The sequence below is a fragment of the Heteronotia binoei genome, chromosome 19 (genome assembly GCF_032191835.1).
Source record: "Heteronotia binoei isolate CCM8104 ecotype False Entrance Well chromosome 19, APGP_CSIRO_Hbin_v1, whole genome shotgun sequence".
Lineage (NCBI taxonomy): Eukaryota > Metazoa > Chordata > Lepidosauria > Squamata > Gekkonidae > Heteronotia > Heteronotia binoei.
Window position 1 is genome coordinate 18,472,867 of NC_083241.1, and position 22,784 is coordinate 18,495,650.

General features: G+C 46.4%; 1 protein-coding gene across 1 annotated transcript in view; it reads left to right on the plus strand.

Annotated features, from left to right (window-relative positions):
• WDR93 (WD repeat domain 93) overlaps positions 1–22,784 on the plus strand; it is an 89,172-nt gene that overhangs the window by 62,158 nt on the left and 4,230 nt on the right. The window contains exons 11-15 of the mRNA XM_060260069.1: positions 13,261–13,392; positions 14,637–14,850; positions 16,305–16,365; positions 17,995–18,151; positions 20,007–20,178. Coding sequence (XP_060116052.1) covers positions 13,261–13,392; positions 14,637–14,850; positions 16,305–16,365; positions 17,995–18,151; positions 20,007–20,178 — 736 coding nt within the window. The remainder of the gene's footprint in view (positions 1–13,260; positions 13,393–14,636; positions 14,851–16,304; positions 16,366–17,994; positions 18,152–20,006; positions 20,179–22,784) is intronic.

Below are 22,784 nucleotides of genomic sequence, written 5' to 3' on the forward strand. Positions count from 1 at the left end.
TCTTGCTTGTGAGCGTGCCGCCCTCCTCCGATCCCTGAGGTCCTGACGGAGGCGGTCACGCACACGAGCCACCCGAGAGGGCGAGGCAGGGGGGCTGGGATCTTCTTCAGCAGGAGGCAGGGGTACTGGTGCAGGTGGCAGGGGTACAGTTTCCTTGGCAGACTCGTCTTCCTCTGCAGGGTCCCCAGCACCCATGACACTATCCCCCCCCCCCAGGGCCCCCCTCCGTCGAGGGACCTGGGAGGTCGGGGTGGTCGTTGTGGAACTATTGCACCAAGTCTGGGGCATGAAGATTGTCCACGGGCTCCCAAGACCGGTCTTCTGGGCCGTATCCCTCCCAGTCCACAAGGTACTGGAGGCCTCCGCGATGGTACCGGGAGTCCAGGATCTGGCGCACCTCGTATTCTTCCTCGTCATCCACCAACACCAGTGGTGGCGGCGGTGGGCAAGGAGGCCGAGCTGGGTCAGGGGGTGCAGCTGGAACAAGGAGGGAGCGATGGAACACAGGGTGAATGCGGAGGTGAGGTGGCAACTGGAGCCTGAAAGCGACAGGGTTTATTTGGTCCATGACGGGGTAGGGTCCGATGAACCGCGCATCCAGCTTGTGAGACCAACCAGGCCGGCGCAGGTAGCGAGTCGAGAGCCACACCTGATCCCCCGGCTGGACTGGGGGGCCTTCCTGCCTCTTCCGGTCCGCAGCCAGTTTATAGGCTTCCTTGGCCCGCTGTAGCTGCTCTCGGAGCAAGTCTTGGCTGGCGCAGAGTTCTTGCAGGTAGGCCTCGACGGCGGGGACATTCGTGGGTGGCAGGATCGCCGGGAAGAACCGAGGGTGGTAGCCGTAGGTTGCAGCAAACGGGGTCATTTGGGTAGACGAGTGGACCGCGTTGTTGTATGCAAACTCCGCTAGAGGCAACAGAGTGGTCCAGTCGTCCTGCTGGTAGCAGGTGTAGCAGCGGAGATATTGCTCTAGCGTGGCATTTGTGCGCTCTGTCTGACCATCTGTCTGCGGGTGGTAGGCTGAGGACAGGTGCACTCGAGTACCCAGGCTGGAATGGAGGGCTTGCCAGAACCGAGAGGAGAACTGGGGCCCCCGGTCTGAGATCAGGTGGGCTGGGAGTCCGTGCAGACGAAAGATGTGTTGCAGGTAGAGCTGAGCTGTCTCCTGAGCTGTGGGAAGTTTCGGGCACGGAATGAAGTGGGCCATCTTGGTAAATAGGTCGACGACCACCAAGATGCAAGTCTGACCTTTGGATCGTGGGAGTTCCGTGATGAAGTCCATCGAGATGGTATCCCAGGGTCCTGAGGGTGCGGGCAAGGGCTGTAACAACCCCGAGGGTTTGGCCGGGACGTCTTTGGCCCGCCGACAGACGTCACAGGAGCTGACATAACGGGCAACATCGGAGCGAACTCGTGGCCACCAGAATTCTCGCGTCAGCAAGTGGGTGGTCTTATGCTGTCCGAAGTGCCCGGCGGGCAACGAGTCGTGGGTCAGGCGTAGCACTTCTGCCCGTAAGGGCCCGGGCGGCACATAGAGGCGTTCGCGGTGTAGCAAGAGACCGCCTCGAGTCGTGAACTCGCCTGCCGAGTCATCTTGGCGGGCCTGGAGGTGTTGCTGGACCCAGGGATCGTTGGCCTGGCTAGCACGAATGTCCTCCACGAGTGTGGGTGTAGTGGAGGTGGCTGCAAACACTGAGGGCGGCAGGATGGGAGCAGCAGGCGCGGCCTCAGTTGAAGCAGGGGCGTATTCCGGTTTCCGGGAGAGTGCATCTGCTTTCCGGTTCTGGGTATGGGGGATGTAGGAGATCTGGAAGTCAAAGCGAGAGAAGAATAGGGACCACCGGATCTGGCGCTGGTTGAGACGGCGGGTGGTCTGGAGGTGCTCTAAGTTCCGGTGGTCGGTGAGCACTTGAACAGGGTGGCGAGCCCCTTCGAGGTAATGCCTCCAAACCTCAAAAGCCGCCTTGATTGCGAGCAGCTCTCTCTCCCAGATGGTGTAGTTCTTCTCCGCAGCGGTGAGCTGGCGCGAGTAATAGGCGCAGGGCTGGAGTGGCTGAGACGGCTTCTCACGCTGGGACAGCACTGCTCCCAGGGCCACGTTGGAGGCATCAGCTTCCACCGTAAAGGGAAGCTGGGGGTCAGGGTATCTCAGGAGTGGCCCGGTGGCAAAACGGGTCTTCAGAGTGGAGAAGGCGTTATCGGCCTCTGGGGACCAGTGGAAAGGTTCTTTGGGGCGGAGTAGTTGAGTCAGGGGCATGGTCAGAGATGCATAGGCCGGGATGAATTGCCGATAATAGTTGGCGAAACCAAGGAACCGCTGCAGGTCTTTGCGATTCTGAGGGGCCTGCCAGGTCAGGACCGCTTCCACTTTTTTCGGGTCCATGAGGATTCCCTGTGGTGACACAATGTGACCAAGGAACTCGACGGAGCGCAGGTCAAAGTCGCACTTCTCCAGCTTGGCGTAGAGGCCATGGGCTCGTAGGCGCTGCAGGACCTGGCGGACGTGCTCGGCGTGCTGGGCAGGATTGCGGGAGTAGATTAGGATGTCATCCAGGTATATGATCGCGAAGCGGTCGAGCAGGTCCCGGAATACATCATTCATGAACCTCTGGAAGACAGCGGGGGCGTTGGTCAATCCGAAGGGCATCACCAGGTGCTCGTACTGCCCGTATCGGGTCCCAAACGCGGTCTTCCATTCGTCTCCGGGCCGTATGCGCACCAAATTGTACGCTCCGCGGAGGTCCAGCTTGGTGTAGATTTGGGCCCCCTTTAAACGATCCAAGAGTTCAGGGATCAGTGGTAGAGGGTACCGGTCGCGGATGGTGATCTTGTTCAGGGCCCGGTAGTCATTGCACAGCCGGAGCTCCCCACTTTTCTTCTTCACGAAGAGGACTGGAGCAGACAGGGGAGAAGTTGAGGGTCGGATGAATCCGCGTTTCAGGTTCTTGTCCAGGTAGTCTCGCAAAGCTGCCAACTCAGGCTCCGACATTGGGTACAGACGCCCCACCGGGAGTGGTGCTCCAGGTACCAAATCAATGACACAGTCATAGGGTCGGTGAGGGGGAAGCTGATCTGCTCCTGTCTCCTCAAAGACATCGGCGAAATCCGCATACTTCTGAGGGAGCTGAGGACCACCACTCGGGATGCCGGCTGCTAGAGTGGTGGGAGGAGTCAGATGGGGGCATGGGTCTCGGAAGCGTAGTTCCTGCTGGGCCCAGTCCACGAGGGGGTTGTGCAGCTTCAGCCAGGAAAGGCCTAGAATCAGCGGGAAGCGAGGCATGCGGGCGACATCAAACTGTAGCTGTTCTTGGTGCTGCTGGACGTGGAAGGTGATGGGACAGGTCTCCTGGGTGACGGGGCCAGAACGGAGGAGGCGCCCGTCAATAGCCTCCACCAGCGTTGGAGTCTCTTTTGGCTGCACTGGAATCTGGTGCTGCTTTACAAAGGCGGCATCTACGAAACAGTGGGCTGCTCCTGAGTCCAGCATGGCATACACGAACAGCCAGCGTCCATCGGGCAGACGGAGTTTGACTGGTAGCAGGAACGGGCCCGGGGTATCAGCCTGTTGTTCGGAGGACCCAGCTAGTCGCCCCAGGCTGGAGGGTCCACTTACGCCTGGGGCTGGCCTTTTGGCGGCGGTGGCAATGTAGGTCCGGGTATCCGATGTTTAGCAGGGCAGCCAGAGGCATAGTGGCCTGCCGTGCCGCAGTAGAGGCACAGGTTCTGTGTGCGGCGTCTGGCCTTTTCTTCTGGAGTCAGGCGGGGTCGAGCAGCTCCAAGCTGCATAGGCTCACCCTCGTCTCTGGTACTAGCTGGGGATGGGAGAGGAGCCAAGTGGCATGGCGCAGGGAGCTGGCGCCCTCGGGTCTTGGCTTGGCGGCGACTTTCCAGGCGGCCATCGATGCGGAGGCAGAGGGTGATAAGTTCCTGGAGCGTGGGGGGCCGCTCCACCCTGGCCAGTTCGTCCAGGACTTCCTCTGCCAACCCCTCGGTAAACTGGTCCATCTGAGCAGCCTCATTCCACGCCAAGTCTTGGGCCAGGAGCTTGAATTCGGTGGCATACTGAGCCACCGAGGACTGGCCTTGTTTCAGGGCCCTGATTTTCCGGTTGGCTGTGGCTGCTTGGACTGGGTTGGAGAAGGCAGCAGACAGGTGGGCCTCAAACCCCTGGTAATCAGTCAGTAGGGGAGAGGACCCAACCAGTAGGGGTGTGGCCCACTTGGCCGCCTGCCCCTTTAACAGACTAATGATAAAACACACCTTCGTCTTGTCATTGGAGGTCCCGTGCTCTTAGTTCAAAGTACAGCTGACACTGTGCCAGGAAAGCAGGAAATTCTTCCACGGCACCCCCAAATCTGTCAGGTGGGGGAACTGGGCACTTGGCTGGAGCACTGGCCACAGGTTGTTGCTGCAAGTGCACTACTGCTTGTGTTAGCTGCTGTACCTGGGCTTGGAGCGCAGCCAGTAGTTCGGTGGTTTCACTTGCTTCAGCCTCCATCCTGTGGAGTGGGTGTTTGTCGGGTGGAAGCAATCTGTCACGGCTGGGGCCGGGTCAGGCAAAGTCCGAGGTGCCAAATCCAAATCGCTGTGCAAGTATCGCAGGTCCGAGGTCCAGAAGCCGAGGTCAGGGAGTCCAGAAGTCAAAAGCCAAAGTCAGGAATTCAGGAACCAAAGTCAAGCCGGAGTGGATGCTAGAACGTCAGGGAGATGACTAGTTGCTTCCACAAAGCCTCCTCCCAAAGCCCACAGCTATATAGCCCTCTGCTGGCTGTTGCCCATTTGGGCTAATTGCTGGCTCTGGGAGGCAGCCAGGATCCTGTTACAACTCAAGCATCCTTGCTCTTAGGAGGGCCAGAATCCTCTCAAAACTCAGGACTCAGGGAGCGTCTTGCTTGTGAGCGTGCCGCCCTCCTCCGATCCCTGAGGTCCTGACGGAGGCGGTCACGCACACGAGCCACCCGAGAGGGCGAGGCAGGGGGGCTGGGATCTTCTTCAGCAGGAGGCAGGGGTACTGGTGCAGGTGGCAGGGGTACAGTTTCCTTGGCAGACTCGTCTTCCTCTGCAGGGTCCCCAGCACCCATGACACTAGACCCCTTTTCTCTGCAAGACTGTCATTATCTCCTCTTGAAGATAAATAACCTGGGACTTTGGCATTTGAGTGTCTTTCAGTGCCACTTCACACCATTTGCCAGATTCTGATCTTCCAGACTAACAATCTTCTCCCACTGAACAGTAAGCTTAATCTGGAGAACTAAAAGCCCCTCTCAAGATGTGATTCTTTATTTTACACGTAGAGAGACTTTGTACTTTTGGGAACAGTCTCCCACCAGAGTCTCTCATATATCCCAAGCCACTCATGTATCCACACTAGCTCTGACACACAATCTGATTTATTAGGCTTTTCTTACAGGAGAGAGTCTCAAGTGCCTCATGCAACCACTCCCTTCTTCATCCAATCTCCAACTCTCTTTTTTGCAACTGCTTCTCCATCTTATAGGTCATTTATGTAGGCCTATGAGGTGGCAGTCCGGGTCACAAAGAAGGCTTACTTTGCGACCTGGATTGCGTCTGCGACCTCACACTCAGCACAATTATTTAGTATAATTTGGTCTTTAACAACTAAACCAAATGTTTTTGTTGTTGTAGTTGTTGTTCAGTCGCACTCTTTACGACCCAATTGACCAAGTCACACCAAGCTCTCCTGTCTTCTACCATCCTCCAAAGTCTGCTCAAATTTGTGTTAGTTACATCAGTAACACTGTCCAGCCATCTCATCTTTTGCCATCCCCTTCTTCTTTTGCCGTCTGTCTTTCCCAGCATCAGGGTCTTCTCCAGGGAGTGCTCCCTTCTCATTTGGTGGCCAAAGTATTTGAGCTTCAGCTTCAGCATCTGGCCTTCCAGGGAACTGTCAGGGTTGATTTCCCCTAGGACTGACTGATTTGCTCTTCTTGCAGTCCAACAGACTCTCAAGAGTCTTCTCCAGCACCACAGCTCAAAAGCATCTATTCTTCTGCGTTCAGCCTTCCTTATGGACCAGCTCTCACAGCCATACATGACTACTGGGAATACCATCGCTTTGACTATACGGACTTTTGTTGGCAGGGTGATGTCTCTACTTTTTATTATACTGCCTAGGTTTACCATAGCTGTCCTCCCAAGGAGCAAACGTCTTTTAATTTCATGGCTACAGTCACCATCTGCAGTGATCTTGGATCCCAGAAATGTGAAGTCTGTCATGACTTCCATGTCTTCCCCTTCTATTTGCCAAGGTGTGTTGGGGTCAGATGCCGTGATCTTAGTTTTTTTGAAGTTGAGTTTCAGGCCTACTTTTGTGCTCTCCTCTTTCACCCTCAACAAGAGGTTCTTTAGGTCCTCCTCACTTTCTGCCATTAGAGTGGTGTGATCTGAATATCTGATGTAGATGTAGTGATCCTCTGAGTTAAATTCACCCATTCCTGTCCATTTTAGTTCACTGATTCCCAAGATGTCAATGTTCAGTCTTGCCATCTCTTTTTTGACCACATGCAGCTTACCTTGATTCATAGATCTTACATTCCACGTTCCAATGCAGTATTGTTCTTTGCAGCATTGGACTGTTCTTTCACCATCAGACACATTTATTTATTTATTTCCATTTACCGTATTTTTCAGACCATAAGACGCACTTCCCCCCCCCAAAAAAAGTGGGGGGGAGTGTGTGCGTCTTATGGAGTGAAGGACGATAGGATGTACCTTCCTCCAGTGGGGGGGGGCAATCCACTGCCTCCGCCTCCGATCCCGGCGCTCCCCCCGCCGCCCCCTCCGCAACCGGCGCTCACGAAGCGCTGGGTTTGTGGAGGGGGCGGGTGCTTCCTCCGTGCCTGTCTGCCTGGCTCCAGCTCTGATGCTTAAAGCAAGCGCCGGGATCGGAGGGCAGAGGGAGAGATCCTGGCGCTTGCTGTAAGCGTCAGAGCTGGAGCCAGGCAGACAGGCACGGAGGAAGCATGCTGCCCCTTCCGCAGCCGGCGCTTGCGAAGCGCTGGGTTTGCGGTGGGGGCAGTGTGGAGCGATCCCAGCGCTTGCTGGAAGCAGAGCTGGAGCCAGGCAGGCAGGCACAGGGGAAGCGCCGGGATCAGAGGCGGAGGCAGCGGATCGCCCCCCAGGAGGAAGGTGCGTCCTATGGTCCGGAGCGTCTTATGAACCGAAAAATACAGTATATCCCACTCTCCCCGCCAAAGCAGGCACATCCACAGCTGAGCGTCCTTTCGGCTTTGGCCAAAACCAAATGTTAGGGAATTTGTGAGCTTTTTCACAGATAAGGTTTCCAGCATGACCTGCCTGCCACATTCGATACAGTGAGTGAACTCGAGGCACCGAGCACGTTTTCTGGTCCATTTTTTTAATTCCTTCACCCCACTCAGCCTGGAGGAAGTCAACAGGATCCTTTTTATTGTGCCCCCTACCACCTGTGGGTTGGATCCGTGCCCATCTTGGCTTGTAAAAGCTAGCCAGGTGATGCTATGTGAACCACTACAGGCCATTGTCAACAGATCCCTCTTAGAAGGGATCTTTCCCATAAAGAGGTTGTGGTCCATCCCCTCTTGAAAAAAAAAACATCTGTAGACCCGGCTGTATTGGCAAACTATTGGCTGGTGTCAAAACTCCTCTTTTTGGCATATTAATAAAAACTTCGGGTAGAGTATTACTTCCCAACATTTTTTCCTTCTTTTTCTTTTTAATTGCAGAACTTCTATCAAGATCACGAGCTTTCACTGCATTAAAATCACCGGTGATACAGAAATCTTCATGTTTACACTTAATCACTTTGGCACACAAGTCTTTATAGAATGGAGCCTGCCTATCATTTGGGACATAAACATTAACCAACAGAAACTTTTGTTGGTCCTTCACAATCTCTATACCCTGATACCGTGCATCCTTTGCTTCAAAAACTAAATCAGCTGAAATATCACCTCTGATATAAGTTACTAGTCCTCTTTTTTTTTTCTCCTCCTCTGAGGTTATAATAGCCCTTCCTAAACCTTTATTAATTAACAAATGCTCATCCTTCTTTTTAATGTGAGTTTCTTGTAGGCAAATGATATCAGCTTTTAATTTATTGAGTTGTAGGAAAGCCCGTTTTCTTTTTTGAGGGGAGTTTAAACCATTAGTATTCAAAGAAACAATTTTCAATTTGTTTGTCATAATTCGTTAATAAGTTTTCTCTCCGTCTATCAGTTAGTTTTTCTTTTTTTTCTGGAGTCTTGTTTCTCTATATGGGATTTCCTCTCCTTGAAATACTTCTCCCTCCTCTTGCTCACTCGTATGTGTGGGATCAGGTAAAGGCATGGGCTCTCTCTGCATTATCGAGTCCTCCTCCTCATTAGGATTTTTCAGTCTAGCCTTTCTTTGCCAGTTTCTCGTGTGGTTGCTGATAAATTCCTCTAACTTAAAAATTGAATCAATCCTATATCTTGTGTTCCCATAGGTGAACATCAAACCTTCAGGAATTAACCACCTATACATAATACCCTTTTCTTGGAGTTTTCCCGCTAATTTTGAGTATTCCTTTCTCCTGTTCCTTATTAACCACGGAATTTCCCTCATGATCTTAATTCTGGTTCCTTTAATCATTAGTTGCATTTCTTTGGTTTCCCTCCAAATCCTCTCTTTAATACCCCTTCGAACGAATTTGACATGTACCTCCCGAGGGAGTTCATTCTTTTTGGCATATAGAGTGTTAACCCTATAAGCATAGTCAATCTCCCTCATAATTTCCCCAATTTCCATTCCTAAAATATCCACTAGAGCGTCTGCCATTAATTTTAATAATGATTCGTTCTTCTCCTCGGGTATATTCAAGAATCTGTTTTTATTAATATGGCAGACCAACTTGTTTTGGTAGACATTTGGCGTACTCTGAATCCGACTAGACGAGATTATACTTTTTTTTCAACTAGGCACAATTCTTGGTCGAGGATTGATATGATGTGGATATCGACAGGTCTGATTAAGTTAGTGCAGGAGGCAGAAATCTTACCATCGACTATAGCAGACCATTCCCCTATCTCTCTTGTGATGGGGGTGTATAGAAAGAAAGCAGGTTGGAGAATGCCTACTGGCTTGATTAAGAATAAGAACTTTGTGGAATACATAAAAAAAGAGATGACTTTTTTCTTTCAAGCCAACATACAGAAGGATATGTTTTTCTCGACTGTATGGGAAACAAGCAAGGCGTATTTCAGAGGTCTGGTTATTAATTTTTCGGCCAACAAGAAGCGAGAAGATGCTAAAGCCCTGGCTGAATTGACGGAATTAATTAAACAAAAAGAAAAATTACTAAAGGCTAATCCGTCACAGAGGGATATTAAAAATGAAATTAGGAATTTACAACATAAGGTTCATCTATTAGCGTTAGAGGAAATGGATAAGAAGATAGCATATTCCAGACAATATCACTTTGAACATGCAAATAAAGCAGGTAAATGGTTAGCTTACAAAATCAGGAAAGAAAAGGAAAAAAAGATAATAAAGGTATTGAAGGACAATGAGGGAAGACATACATCACAAATTGAAAAGTTAAAGATAATAATAAAAGATTTCTATACTAGTCTATATAGGAAGCTGGAGATAAACAAGGGAAAGCAAGAGGAATATCTATCAAATAAATTATTGATAAAACTATCGGAAGAAAAGAAAAAGGTCTTAAATGAGCCGATTGCAATGTTTGAAATAGAGGAGGCATGGGCCAAGCTAAAGAAAAATAAGGCAGCAGGCTCAGACGGTATACCTGCGGAATACTATATTACCTTTAAAGATCTTCTCATAAATCATTTTAAAAGTTTAATGGAGGAGGTTTGGCCTTCTGCTAGGTTACCAGAATCTTGGAGACATAGTAATATTATTCTTATTCCCAAAATAGGCGGTGAGCTCGACGATATTAGATCTTATCGACCAATATCATTGTTGAATGTCGATTACAAATTATATTCTTTAATTTTAGCCAATAGATTAAAAAAAATACTGAATACCTTAATTCATCCAGACCAAGTAGGTTTTTTACCAAATAGATACATGAGAACAAATATTCACATTCTCGCAAATATCATGGAATACTATGAAATGAATAGGGACAAGCAAGCAGCTTTTTTTTTTATTGATGCAGAAAAGGCATTTGACAACCTAGACTGGAACTTTTTGTTTGAAATTCTTAAGAAAATGGATTTTGGGAGAGACTTTGTAAGAAACATCCAAGCTATTTACGATCAACAAATAGCTAAAATAATTGTCAATGGTGATTTAACGGAAGATATATTTTTAGGAAAAGGCACGAGACAAGGTTGTCCGCTATCTCCTTTATTGTTTATCCTATCGTTGGAAGTCTTAAATAATGTGTTACGGAGCAATCCGAAAATAAAAGGATTGAAGACAAAAGGAGAAGAATATAAAGTTTTGACGTATGCAGATGACATGGTTTTAATTTTGCAAGATCCTTTAGAATCTGTGGATGAAGTCTTAAAGGAATTAGGTGAATACGGAGAAGTAGCTGGATTTAGGGTGAACAAACAGAAAACAAAAATTTTGACTAAGAATTTGACCTTGCAGGAAACACAAGAAATTGAAAAAAGAACGGACTTCAAATCGGAAAAAAAGATAAAGTATTTAGGCATAACAATGACCAATAGATGCAGTACGATATATGAAAATAACTTTACTCCGCTGCTCAGGGAAATGGAATCACAATTTAAAAAATGGAGTAATTTAGGGCTATCCTTTATGGGGAGGGCAGCCCTAATCAAAATGAGTTTACTCCCAAAGGTTTTATTTCTATAACAAATGGTTAATTTTGCAGTGAGAAAGCCTTTTTTTGTTAAGTGTAACCAACAGATAAGGTCATTTATTTGGCAGGGGAAAAAACCAAGAGTGAGGTGGAAGATTTTAACCGACTCCAAACAGAATGGCGGCTTAGCTCTCCCGGATTTAGAGGTTTACCATTTAGCGTGTACAACGCTATGGTTAAAGGATTGGGTCACCTTAGAGGACAAACGCATTTTAGCGTTAGAAGGTTTCGATCTTCAGGCTGGGTGGCACGCAAACCTTTGGTACGTAAGGAAACCTCAAAGTTATTTTAAAAGTCACTTAATTCGGAAAGCGTTATATGCAGGATGGGTGAAGATTAAAGCTAAAATATATGGGGATAAAACCCCTAGATGGATTTCGCCTGAAGAAGCTTCCATCCAACCTCAGTTACGGGAAACAACAAATGCGATCAGATATATAGAGTTACTTGATGATAAGGATAAATTGAGGAAGAAAGAGGAGTTGGAGTCGCAGGGATTTAATATTGATTGGTGGGTCATGCTTCAGATCACTTCAAAATATAACAAGGATAAACAGTCGGGTTTTTCTAAATACAACTTTGATTTTGATAGAATATTACTGTCTGGGCAATATAAAGTCATTAAAAAGGTGTACAATTATATGTTACAAATTAAGCTTGAAGACGAACTGGTTAAAGATTCTATGATAAAATGGGCTAAGAATCTGAAGAGAAGTGTTACCTTAGAGCAATGGGGACTTTTCTGGAATATCAATTACAAGATAGTTAAACCAGTCAATCTCAGAGAAAATTTCTTCAAACTTTTTCACAGGTGGCATATTACACCGCTTCAACTGAGTAAAATAAATCCATCTCTCTCCCCAAAGTGTTGGAAGTGCGGATCTGTGATAGGTTCCTTTTTTCATTTGTGGTGGTTTTGTGAACTAGCCAAAAAATACTGGGTGGCTGTACATAAACTGTTAACAGAGATTTTAAAAGTGAACTTCCAACTTAAACCAGAGATAATGTTACTTTCGATGGTACGAAATGAAATCCCTAGAGAAGATGAGTATATCACAGTGTATATTCTCACCGCAGCTAGAGTGCTCTTCGCTAAAGTTTGGAGACAGAAAGAAATTCCTCAACAGGTGGAAGTAATCCAAAAAATATTAAATATTGCTGAAATGGATATTTTGTCAAACATGGTTAGAGGTGTAGCGAAATATGATGCCATAAGGAAATGGGAAAAAGTGTATACCTGGCTTGGGATAAAATGTCCTGTATGAAGACATTTATGAAATTACGTATGGTTCAAGGTTCAATGATACTTTTTTTTTCGTACAATTCTACGTTCGGGATATAGCCACAATCAACCTCTAATTAGGTTATTTTCTATATTTATGTACATAAGATGGTTTAAGGTTTAATGATTTTTTTCTCCTTTTTTTTTTGTTTGTTTGTTTTTTATGTATAAGTGTATGTTGGGATATAGCCATAATTAACCTTTAATCAGGTTATTTTGCCTTACTTATGTACTTATATTTATTGTTGGTGTCAATAAAATGATAAAAAGTTAAAAAAAAAACTCCTCTTTTTGGATAAGGTCATAGAGCAAGCAGAGGCGACTCAGTTACAGGGATTCCTGTATAACACTTCCACACTGGATCCATTCCAGTCCGGCTTTCAACCAGGTCACAGGACAGAGACGGTTCTGGTCGCCCACATGGATGACCTCTTACAACATCTGCATCAGGGTGGATCAGCGGTGCTGTTATTATTAAATCTGTCAGCCACATTTGATATGGTTGACCATCAGCTACTGTCTAGCTGCCTCGCCAATGTGGGAGTCCAGGGGTCTGTCTTGTAGTGGCTGGCCTCTTTTCTCCATGGTTGGGGACAAAGGGTGGCGATAGGGGAATAATCATCCCGGAGGCACCCACTTATATGTGGTGTGCCACAAGTGGCAGTTCTGTCCCCAATGTTATTTAACATCTTTATGCACCCCCTTGCCCAGATTGTCAGTAGGTATGGGCTGGGATGCAATATGCAGATGACACCCAGCTCTATCTATTGATGGGTGGCCAGTCCGACTGCACCCCGGACAACCTGGACCTGGCACTGCAAACCATGGTATCATGGCTCAGGATGAGTCGACTGAAGCTGAATCCAATGAAGACTGGGGTTCCCTGAGTCAGGGTGGCCCAGGAAGGGAGATCCCTTCGCTAGCTCTTGACGGGGTGCCACTGACACCACCCTCTAAAATCAAGAGCCTGGGAATGCTCCTGGAGTCTTCCTTGGCTATTGACTTCCAAGAAATATTATTGAAAGCTTTCTCAGCATCAAGAAAAACGAATGCAACTTTTTTGTCCCCTTAGTCACCTTTTTTCTAACCTGAAAAACCTGACTTCAGCTTTTCCTCATGGAAAAGGTGCTCCAACCCTTTGACCATTGTCTTTTACTTCTAGATTCTGATCCGAAACCTGACATTATTTGGCCGTGCGCCGCTCCAATTGTGTTATCGTGTGTCACTCCTTGCTCTTCTTATCTGGCGTTTGTTTGTGAAGATGGGGCCATTACTGTTTGGGACAAATATCTAGGTGAGCTTACACATTATTAACCAGCTTTAATAAGATTGGCAAGATCCATTACCTCATAGGAATATAAAAATAACCCATGTTGAATCAATGATGCATTCTTCTCTAAAGCCACATCCACTCTACAGAATGAGGTGGTAAAAATAGGTGGCACTGCTTCAGAGTGCAGGTGGGGAATCACATTTTTGATTTCCCTATGTGAGGAAAAAACCTCCCTGCAAGTAGAAAACTAGCACATTTAGGGAGCAGGCTGGGTTGGAATTTTTCTCCATGAAGTGCTTGGGGGTTGGTTTGTTTTAAATAACTTGCAGACAACTTTTTATATGGCGATGGCTTTAAAAATAGTATTGTTTTAGTCATAGTAATGAATCCATAGGGCTAGCAGTGTTAGTCTTTTGCAGCAAAAGTTATGCAGGAGTTCACTGGGAGCTTCAAGACTAACAAGATCTTATTCCAGCATCAGCTTTTATTAACTTCTGCAGATACTGTCTGAATTTAACATCTGTGACAAAAAGAGAGCCATGAAAGCTGATGCTGGAATTAAAGTACTACTAGGCTCATTTCAGTCATTTATAATTCCTTCTCTGTGCCATAACATAAATGATACTGGATAACAGTCATACAATTGGTAAAAATTGCAGAAGTAGCTTATTTTCTCTGGCTGTCCCAATTCATTGGTTTTGACTGTAGCAGGTACTGATGCTGGTCAGCCATCTTGCAGCCCAAGCTGTGAGTTTTGATAAAGGTGGGGACATAGATAGCCCTAGGTAGCCTAGAGTCAGTGCTCCCAAACAAGCTCTGATACACACTATGATGAAATTAGTTCTAATTCTCAGGAAGGTGTTCTTAGACTTGCAGCTTATGTTGAGTTTCATTTAAATCAGTGATTCATCAAACTGTGCTCCAAGGAACCTGCGCTTTCCCCAGAGATTTATCAGGGATTACTTAATGAGAAGATCAGTAATGGCAGACCATGGATTGTTCCACCTTACCTATCTCCCCACCTGTAATAAACAGCCTAATGGAGGTTGGGGGGTGTCCTGGGGTAAAAAGGTTCTTTGAAGGCAAAGGCTGAAAATCACTACCCTGGCAAAATTTGTCCAATTAACTTTAAAAATGTAACAGAATTGTTAAATCGCTTCCTGCCAGCCAAACTAGCATCTTAGCAGAAAGATCTTATCATCTTGTTTAGGAGGGCTGTAGTGTTGTTTCTGTCCTCAACTAGTCCTGCTGGAACTTTTCCCTAGGGTTCCCCTTGTTTGTGACCATGCTTCCAGATGGATGTGTTGTCCGCAGTATCCAGTTCATGCCATATTGCCCACTGACCAGGAACAAGACCCTTTCTCCCAGCAAGTACCCTGCTTGTACCAATGTGCAGCTTCTGGTGTTGTGTGCGGATGGGTCTCTCCACCTGATGACCTCAGGGGCCAAGGAGTTCAGCACCAAGATACTGGTATACAAGTAAGTCATGCCTGAAGGTATTTTTTGGGGAGATTCTCATGCAAGGGAATTCTGAAGTTCAGGCCTGCAAGGAAAATAGTACCATATACCTTGTTACTTGTCAAGTAGATGGGGAACTACGTTTATTATGTACAGTATGTATGTAATTGTCTCCTACTCTTCTGCTTTGCAAGAGTCTGCAGGCAGGGTACAAATATAATAAAAAAGCAAAACAAGAAAACCAAAATATTGACACACGCCCCCACTTTCCTTGAACAGTGAGGACTTGAAGACCCTGGAATGGTGCTTCTTAGTTGAGAAAGCACTGGAGATTTCTGGGGGAGTTGGAGGGTAGAGTTGGCAGCAAATTCTTTCTTTACATGTAGAGCACAGGTGGAGGCTAGACATCCATATAGGGAAGCAGATCCTCTGCCCCACAAAAGCTATCCAGAGAGATTTTTGAACTCAAGGTGGTTTACTTTTTGGGAGCCAAACTATACATTACATTTTAAAGCAAGTTTTCTGTGCACGTGTGTTATGTGCTGTCAAGTTACTTCTGATTTTTGGCAACCCTATGAATGAATGACTTCCAAATGTACTATTGTTAACAACCTTGCTCAGGTCATGCAAACTGAAGACTGCGGCTTCCTTGATTGAGTCAACCCATCTCATGTTGAGTCTTTTTCTTTTCTTACTGGCTTCAGTTTTTCTTAGCATTATTGTCTTTTCCAAAGACCCCTGGAGCTGTTTAGGCTTGGAAGATGGTGCAGGGGGCAGACAAAGGCCTCACCTACACAGTGGTCTTGATCCCAGTACTTTAAAACACAGTTCCCAGAGCTGCTGTGTAGGCTGGGCACAAATAATTCAAAACTATAATGTGTAGTTTGGCCCTCAGAGTACTGTCTCTCTGCTTTGTCTTCTTGACACTGCAGATTCCTTTCCCCTTCACACATGCACACCTCAGCTAGAGGGAGGGGGATCAACATCTCTTAGCTATGATAGGTCCCTGAACAAGAAAAAGGAGGCCACAAGGAAAGGACAGAAAATGAGTTTTGATGTCTGTAGAAGGTACTTGATCTCCAGAGGATTTGCTTCTGCCACCATAAAGGCTAGCAACATATTTCTTTTAAAAATTGAAACTTAAGCATTCTTAGGTCATCGAATGTTTGTAGGGGTTGGAATTTAATGCAGAGTCTAGAATTCCGAGAGGCTTAATTTTTTTTAATTATTAAACAGCCTTCAGAAGGCAATGAAAAATCCCTTTCTATGCCTTTCTTAGAGTCCTGATATCCCCCCCCCCTTCCTATTTCTCCACTACTATACTGTAATTCCTGTTTGTCATTCTGTGTTGTCAAATAATAAGCATACCTACCCACTCCCAATTGTTTACATTGGTCCTTCTTTCTGCTGCCATTGATATGACTTGTGTTAGAAAGTGTTATAAGTAATGTTGCAAATCTGGGTTTCTTTCATAGGCCAGAGGATCCAAGTCAAGTCATCAGTGCAGCAGCAACCGTTCCATCCTTAGCCAATGCAGTGAGTGCTTCAGATTGCTTCCTTGGAGGTTTGGTATCTCTCTTGAATACCATAACTGTGAAAAGGTGTCTTGGGTTGAAAGGAGTTATTGGCTGGATGAAATTACAATGGAGCAAATCAAATCATGTAGGCAGGACTCCCCACACTTGTAGGTACAGCATGGATGCTCCTGGGAGGTCTGGCACCTGGAAGCACAGCATGGAACAGTAGGTACAGCATGGAAGCACCTGGGAAGTACAGGCACCTTAAAAGTGAGAACGGGAACCAAAAGATGTTGTTAGAGTCTAAAAACATGCAAACTGAATGTTGTAGATCCTGGTGTTTTGGTCAAATGCTGAGCTGAAGTGGCCACTTTAGCTAGATAGAACCTTCAGAGGCAACACATATCCTAAGGTAGGGCAGCTGCCAGGGCCAGGCCTTCTGGTGGAGCATACTGCTGCTGACCTTCCACCTGCACACCTCCCCTGTCTCCTGTCTGTATCCATGCTCCAAACTGCTCAGAGTCATCAAGGTGGTGGCACTCCCAGCTGCATATGCTAGCCAGTTCTGCCAGGGAATGGTTGTACAGGTGCTGCAAGCAACTGGGCATGAGCCATGGGAGAGCTTACAAGTAGGAGGGGTGGTGGCTCAGTGGATGAGTCTCTGATTTGCATGCAGAAGGTCTCAGGTTCAATTCTGGGCATATCCAGTTAAAAGGACTAGGCAGAAAGTGAGAGGTTTTAAGGGAGGGACGGTGGTTCAGTGGTAGAGCATCTGCTTTGTAAGCGGAAGGTCCCAGGTTCAGTCCCCAGCATCTCTAACTAAAAATGTCCAGGCAAATAGGTATGAAAAACCTCAGCTCGAGACCCTGGAGAGCCGCTGCCAGTCTGAGTAGACAATACTGACTTTGATGGACCAAGGGACTAAGGCAGCTTCATACGTTCATATGGGAGAAGGATGCACAGGCAAGGGAGGTGGTGTGAGGGTGGAAAGGGGAGCCCTGGTCAGTGTCTGTTCAGGGCTCTCCAAAACCTGGAACTGGCCCTGTTCAGAGGCAGTATAGCTGTGCATGTTAGCAACTTGACTGTTGCAAGGATCTTGGACTAGACAGGGGTGGCCAAACTTGCTTAACATAAGAGCCATATAGAATAAATGGCCACAAGACATGAATGTCAGAGGTTTGAGAGCCACAAGACAAGGAAGGAAGGAAGAAAGAAAGATAGATGGGGGAGAAGGGAGGGAGGGAAAGGTGAAAAGAAAGCAACTTCAACTTTAAATGCATTCTTCAAGCCTTTGGCTGGCTTGGTTTGGAGAAGTGATTTCAAGAAACAAATGCCTTCTCCAAGCTCGCTGACGGGGTGGTGGGAGCTTCAAGAGCCACACAATATGTGTGAAAGAGTCACATGTGGCTCCCAAGCCACAGTTTGGCCACCCCTGGACTAGATGGACATTTGGTCTGATCCAGCAGGGCTTCTCCTCCTCTCTTAAACCTCATGCTTATTCCAGTCTGGGCGACCCTCTGTATATTTGTGCCACCAGACCCAGCTCTGATCCCACCAGAGAGCTTGTAAGACCCATTTCCAGCAGGAAGTCCCCATAGGAGCTATGATCAGTGGCGGTTAATGCATGAGTCCCTTTTTGCCATTCCAGGTGCTGACTTGCTCCTGGGCTGGCACAGTCAGTCTGATGGACTCTGCAACAGAAGCAACTGTAATGCATTTCATCACCCCACCTCCTTACAAAGTAACAACGCCCTGGCATCCTGTTTTTACTGTGGATACTGACGGCAAATATTTGATCCTCCAAGGTAGGACATAATTCACAGAACAAAAGGAAACAGGCAGAGTGGAAAAGAAACATCTTAAATATTTTCCCACCTCCCCAACCTCTCTGTCAGAGGGTCGTTGTTTATTCTTCCTCTCTCTTTCTACATCCAAAGATATTGCCAGATCCATCATTGCTGTTCTGCTCCTTCTGCTGAAACCAGAACCATATACTGCTCATTTTTGGTCTAGACTCTTGTAAACTCCTCCCCCAAACCTCTCAAGTTTTGGTTCATGAGCAACACTTGCAGGGGTGGGGGAGAGTTGGGTCCCCTCCTTCGTTCCCTCCCAGTGGTGTTCTCTTTCCTGTTTTTGCCCAGTTCCTTTTAGCACATGGCACCTCCAAGAAGTAAAACACCAACTGGCTAGCACTAGCAGAGGCTTTCCAGGAATATCACACTAAAAACCTGGCCTTACATGGAATCTCTCCAGAGGATTCTCCAGATTGTCACACTTGCTTATGGATAGAGGAAAGTTCCCTGTTTTGAGGACAATATTTTTTAAGATAGTCTCTTCCAGTTCTCTACAAGGTGTTTCCCGCATGGGAGTGATCTTGTGTGGTTTCCCCATTACTGCTGCAGCTGCCAATTCAGCATAATGGCAAAGGGGTTTTCACATGGCAGGGTTTCCCTGCCCCCAGGGGGAACACAGCAGAATGGAGTTCCAGAACCTCTTTGTGGAAACAAAATTCTCAAAAAAATGCTTAAAGGTTCATGAGGGGCACCCATGTGTTTCTGCTTCATTTCCCTCTTGAGAGTTCCAGCACCTCTTTTTCCAGGAAAAACGCTCTGCCTGCCTCATCCTCCACAGTGGCCATTGCTTGCCTCCACACCATGAGCAGGCTTTTTATTTATTTTTTAAATGAGCAGCTGACATATCATTATGTTATGTGATAGATTCTCTGAATTGCCAGCTTTCATTTGCTGCATTTGTTTTGGTGGTGGTGGTGGGAACAGCTACTATGGGGGACTGTGGAAGTGGAAATGGATTTTCCTGTACATATCCCAAAACATTCCAGGGAAGCAGGTTTTGGGAAAACCACAGGAAAACTTGGGAGGTGCACAATGCTGTGGCCAGGGCTTTTTTTGAGCAGGAACAGAGTTTTGGCTGGCTTGGCATCAGGGGGTGTGGCCTAATATGCAAATGAGTTCCTGCTGGGCTGTTTCTACAAAGAAACCCTGTGTGGAACAATGGGGTGACATCAGGGGGTGTGGCCTAATATGCAAATAAGTCCCCGCTGGGCTTTTTCTACCAAAAAAGCCCTGGCTGTGGGGATGCCAGGAAAAAGCTCCGTTTAGCAATAGCAATAGTGGGACAAAAAACCCTGTAAATTACTCAAATCTCAGTTAATGGGGTGGGTTATAGATGTAATTTCTCTCTCTTTCCCCCAGCAGGGATAATAGGAGCTTTGTAGAGGATGATTTGCCTTGGGATAAACAGTGCTGGTGGGGGAAGGGTTGAATGTGTCCTCCTTAATCCTATTCAAGGCTCTCCCTGGCTGATTTTAAATAAAGATCGAAGGGGGACTGTGGCTCAGTGGTAGAGCATCTGCTTGGCATTGCTGCAGGTCCTGGGTTCAATTCCTGGGAGCTTCCGCTAAAAGGAGGTAAGTGATGTGAAAGACCTCCACCTGAGGACCCTGGCGAGCCCCTGCCAGTATACCGACCTTGGTGAATGGTCTGTGACATCTCTAGTTAAAAGAACCAGTTAGTAGGGTGATGTAAAAGGCCTCTTCCTGAAACTCTGGAACACCAGACAGAGTAGACAAGACTGACCTTGATAGATCAGAGGTCAGATTCAGGGTAAGAAAGCTTTATGCTTTTTTTGTTCTGCTTTTAGGATTTGAACAATCTGCAAGCGTGAAAGCAGAGACTGGAATTAACCGAAGCACCATCTTTCTCTTTGACATCACATCTTGCCCAGAGACTTCCTTGCAGGATGATGCGTGTCCACCTGACTCTTTAAAGCACCTGCCTTGGGACAGGCGATGTGATATTTTCCTAAACAACCAGTAAGCTTAGCCACTGTGTGAAAAAGAGACCAGTATGGACCAGTATGGCATGTTCAGGCTCTTTTCCTGAGTAGATCTGCAGCAGCATCACAATCTTCCAGCATTAAAATTAAAATTAATCTTCCAGCATTAAAATTAATCCTTTCATTGGCACAGCGCACAAGGAAACCATAGGGTCTGGTCACTGAAAGTGGATCACACCCTAGAAGTCCTGGGACCTGAGACCAGTAAATAATCTACTCTCCTTTGTGCTGTCTATTTGACTGGCAGTGGCTTTCCAGCATTTCCAGTCAAGGTCTTTGCCAGCACAGCTAATCACAGGGATGAGAAATGGCCAGTAAAATCAGTAAATCAGCCTGCCTTTGCAGGATGGATGGGATATAAATCCCACTAAATAAATAAATAAAAGTCAAAGGGTTTTTTTGGTTATTTATTTGTCAGTTGGGGTTTTTTTTAACGATCAGTAAGGTCAGTATTTCTTTGTTTTTGTGAATGCAGTTTGTTTTTTGTTTCTGTTACTGCATTTTGGAGGACAGAAGAGACCAAGAAAAAAATACTTGCAGAAGCAGTGTAAAAAGCTGTTGAGAAATGAGTTTATTAATAACTTCTTTTTTCAGCAAAAAAACAAAGATAAAGTGTAAAAGCAAAGACAAGTCTTACCTTAAAGTAATTATGTTTTGTTCTCATAATGTTTATTTTATGTATGGTTTTAAATGTTTTAATATTTATTTATTTATTTACTAAATTTGATTTTTATACCGCCCATTCCCAATAAACAGGGCTCAGGGCTCAATAGCGCCAAATTATATAGGTTAAAACATTGCAGTTGCAATAAAATAGCAGTCAGTTTTGCTCATATGGTGATCTGAATTTCCAATTTTGCTACCATCTTGGTGAGGGAGGGTGCCAGCCAGATGAATGCCGTCACTGTCCTCAGCTGAATGCCTGGTGGAACATCTCTGGCTTACATGCCCTGCAGAACCACATCAAGTCCCACAGGGTATGGATGTTACTCGGAAGAGAGTTCCACCAGGTTGGGGCCAAGGCAGTAAAAGCCCTGCCCTGATTGAGGACAGCTGGATATCTCTTGGGCTGGGGACCACAAGCAAGTTCTTTATCAGCATAGTGTAATGCCCTTTGGGGGGTATACCAGGAGAGGTGGTCCTGAAGATTTGTTGGTCCGAGACTGTTAAGGGCCTTAAAGGAAAGCACCAAAAGTTTGAACCTGATGTGGCGCTCATCTGGTAACCAGTGCAGCTCACACAACACAGGTCAAATGTGTGCTGTTCATGGAGTTCCTGTGAGGACCCTCACGGCTGTATTCTGTACCAGCTGAAGTTTCCAGGTCAGTCTCAAGGGTAGTTAGAGAGTAGTCCAATCTGGAGGTCACCACCAGATAAACCAACAGTAGCTCCTTGGGGTCTCTTGCTGGTCCTGTCCCAGCTAATGGGGAAACCATTCAAGCCTTTGGCTACATCACCACTCCATCTCTTGTTGTGGAAGACAGCCTTCCATGTTGCCATAACATCTGTGAAAGAGACGAGTGATCTTCTTGCTTTCTGCTCTGATTCTCCATACCCAGTATTCTACAAGGATAAGGTAATTCTGCATCCAGATCCATCTTTTCTGCCAAAAGTTGTTTCTGTTTTTCACCTTTTGCAACCTACTCCCTACATTTTTCCCAAACCCTATTGATGAAGCCAAACATTCGTTGCATTCTTTGAATGTGCATAGAGCGCTGTCGTTCTATCTTGATCACACAAAAGCTTCCAGGAAAGACATGGCTTTGTAGCTTATGGTGAACCATGTAAAGGTTCAAAAATTTCATCCCAGAGGTTGGCCAAATGGATTGTGTCAACCATTTCACTCTGCTATGAACTAGCCAAACAGCCTCTGCCTACTCACCTACACAAACACTACCAGGGCTGTATCTGTGCTGACTGCTTTCCTTAGTGACTCATCCACCGAAGACATCTGTACAGTTGCCACTTGGCCTTCCGAAGACACTTTTATCTCACACTTCATTGATTTTGTGTTAAGACGTCTGTTGGATAGAATGCTGGCTTGATTCCATTGTTAATTGTTATCTTTAATTGAGTATGTTGGAATAGACAATTATTATAATCATTGATTATTTTTTACTAGAAATAAGGAAAAAATTAGAAAATCAGGAGGAACAATTTTTGGAAGTTCTACATAGCTTGCTTGCAGGTATCCTGAAAATTTAATCATAAGTAGATGCTAAATATCTACCACAAGAGCCTCGTGGCGCAGAGTAGTAAAGCTGCAGTACTGCAGTCCAAACTCTTTGCTCACGACCTGAGTTCGATCCCGGCAGAAGCTGGGTTCAGGTAGCCGACTTAAGGTTGACTCAGCCTTGCATCCTTCCAAGGTTGGTAAAATGAGTACCCAGCTTGCTGGGGGGGGGAGTGTAGATGACTGGGGAAGGCAATAGCAAACCACCCTGTAAAAAGTCTGTCATTAAAACGTCATAAAGCGACATCACCCCAGAGTCGGAAATGACTGGTGCTTGCACGGGGACTACCTTTACCTTTAGATACTAAGCAAAGTTTTCAAATGTTCTGGTGTTTATTAAAAGACTTTAT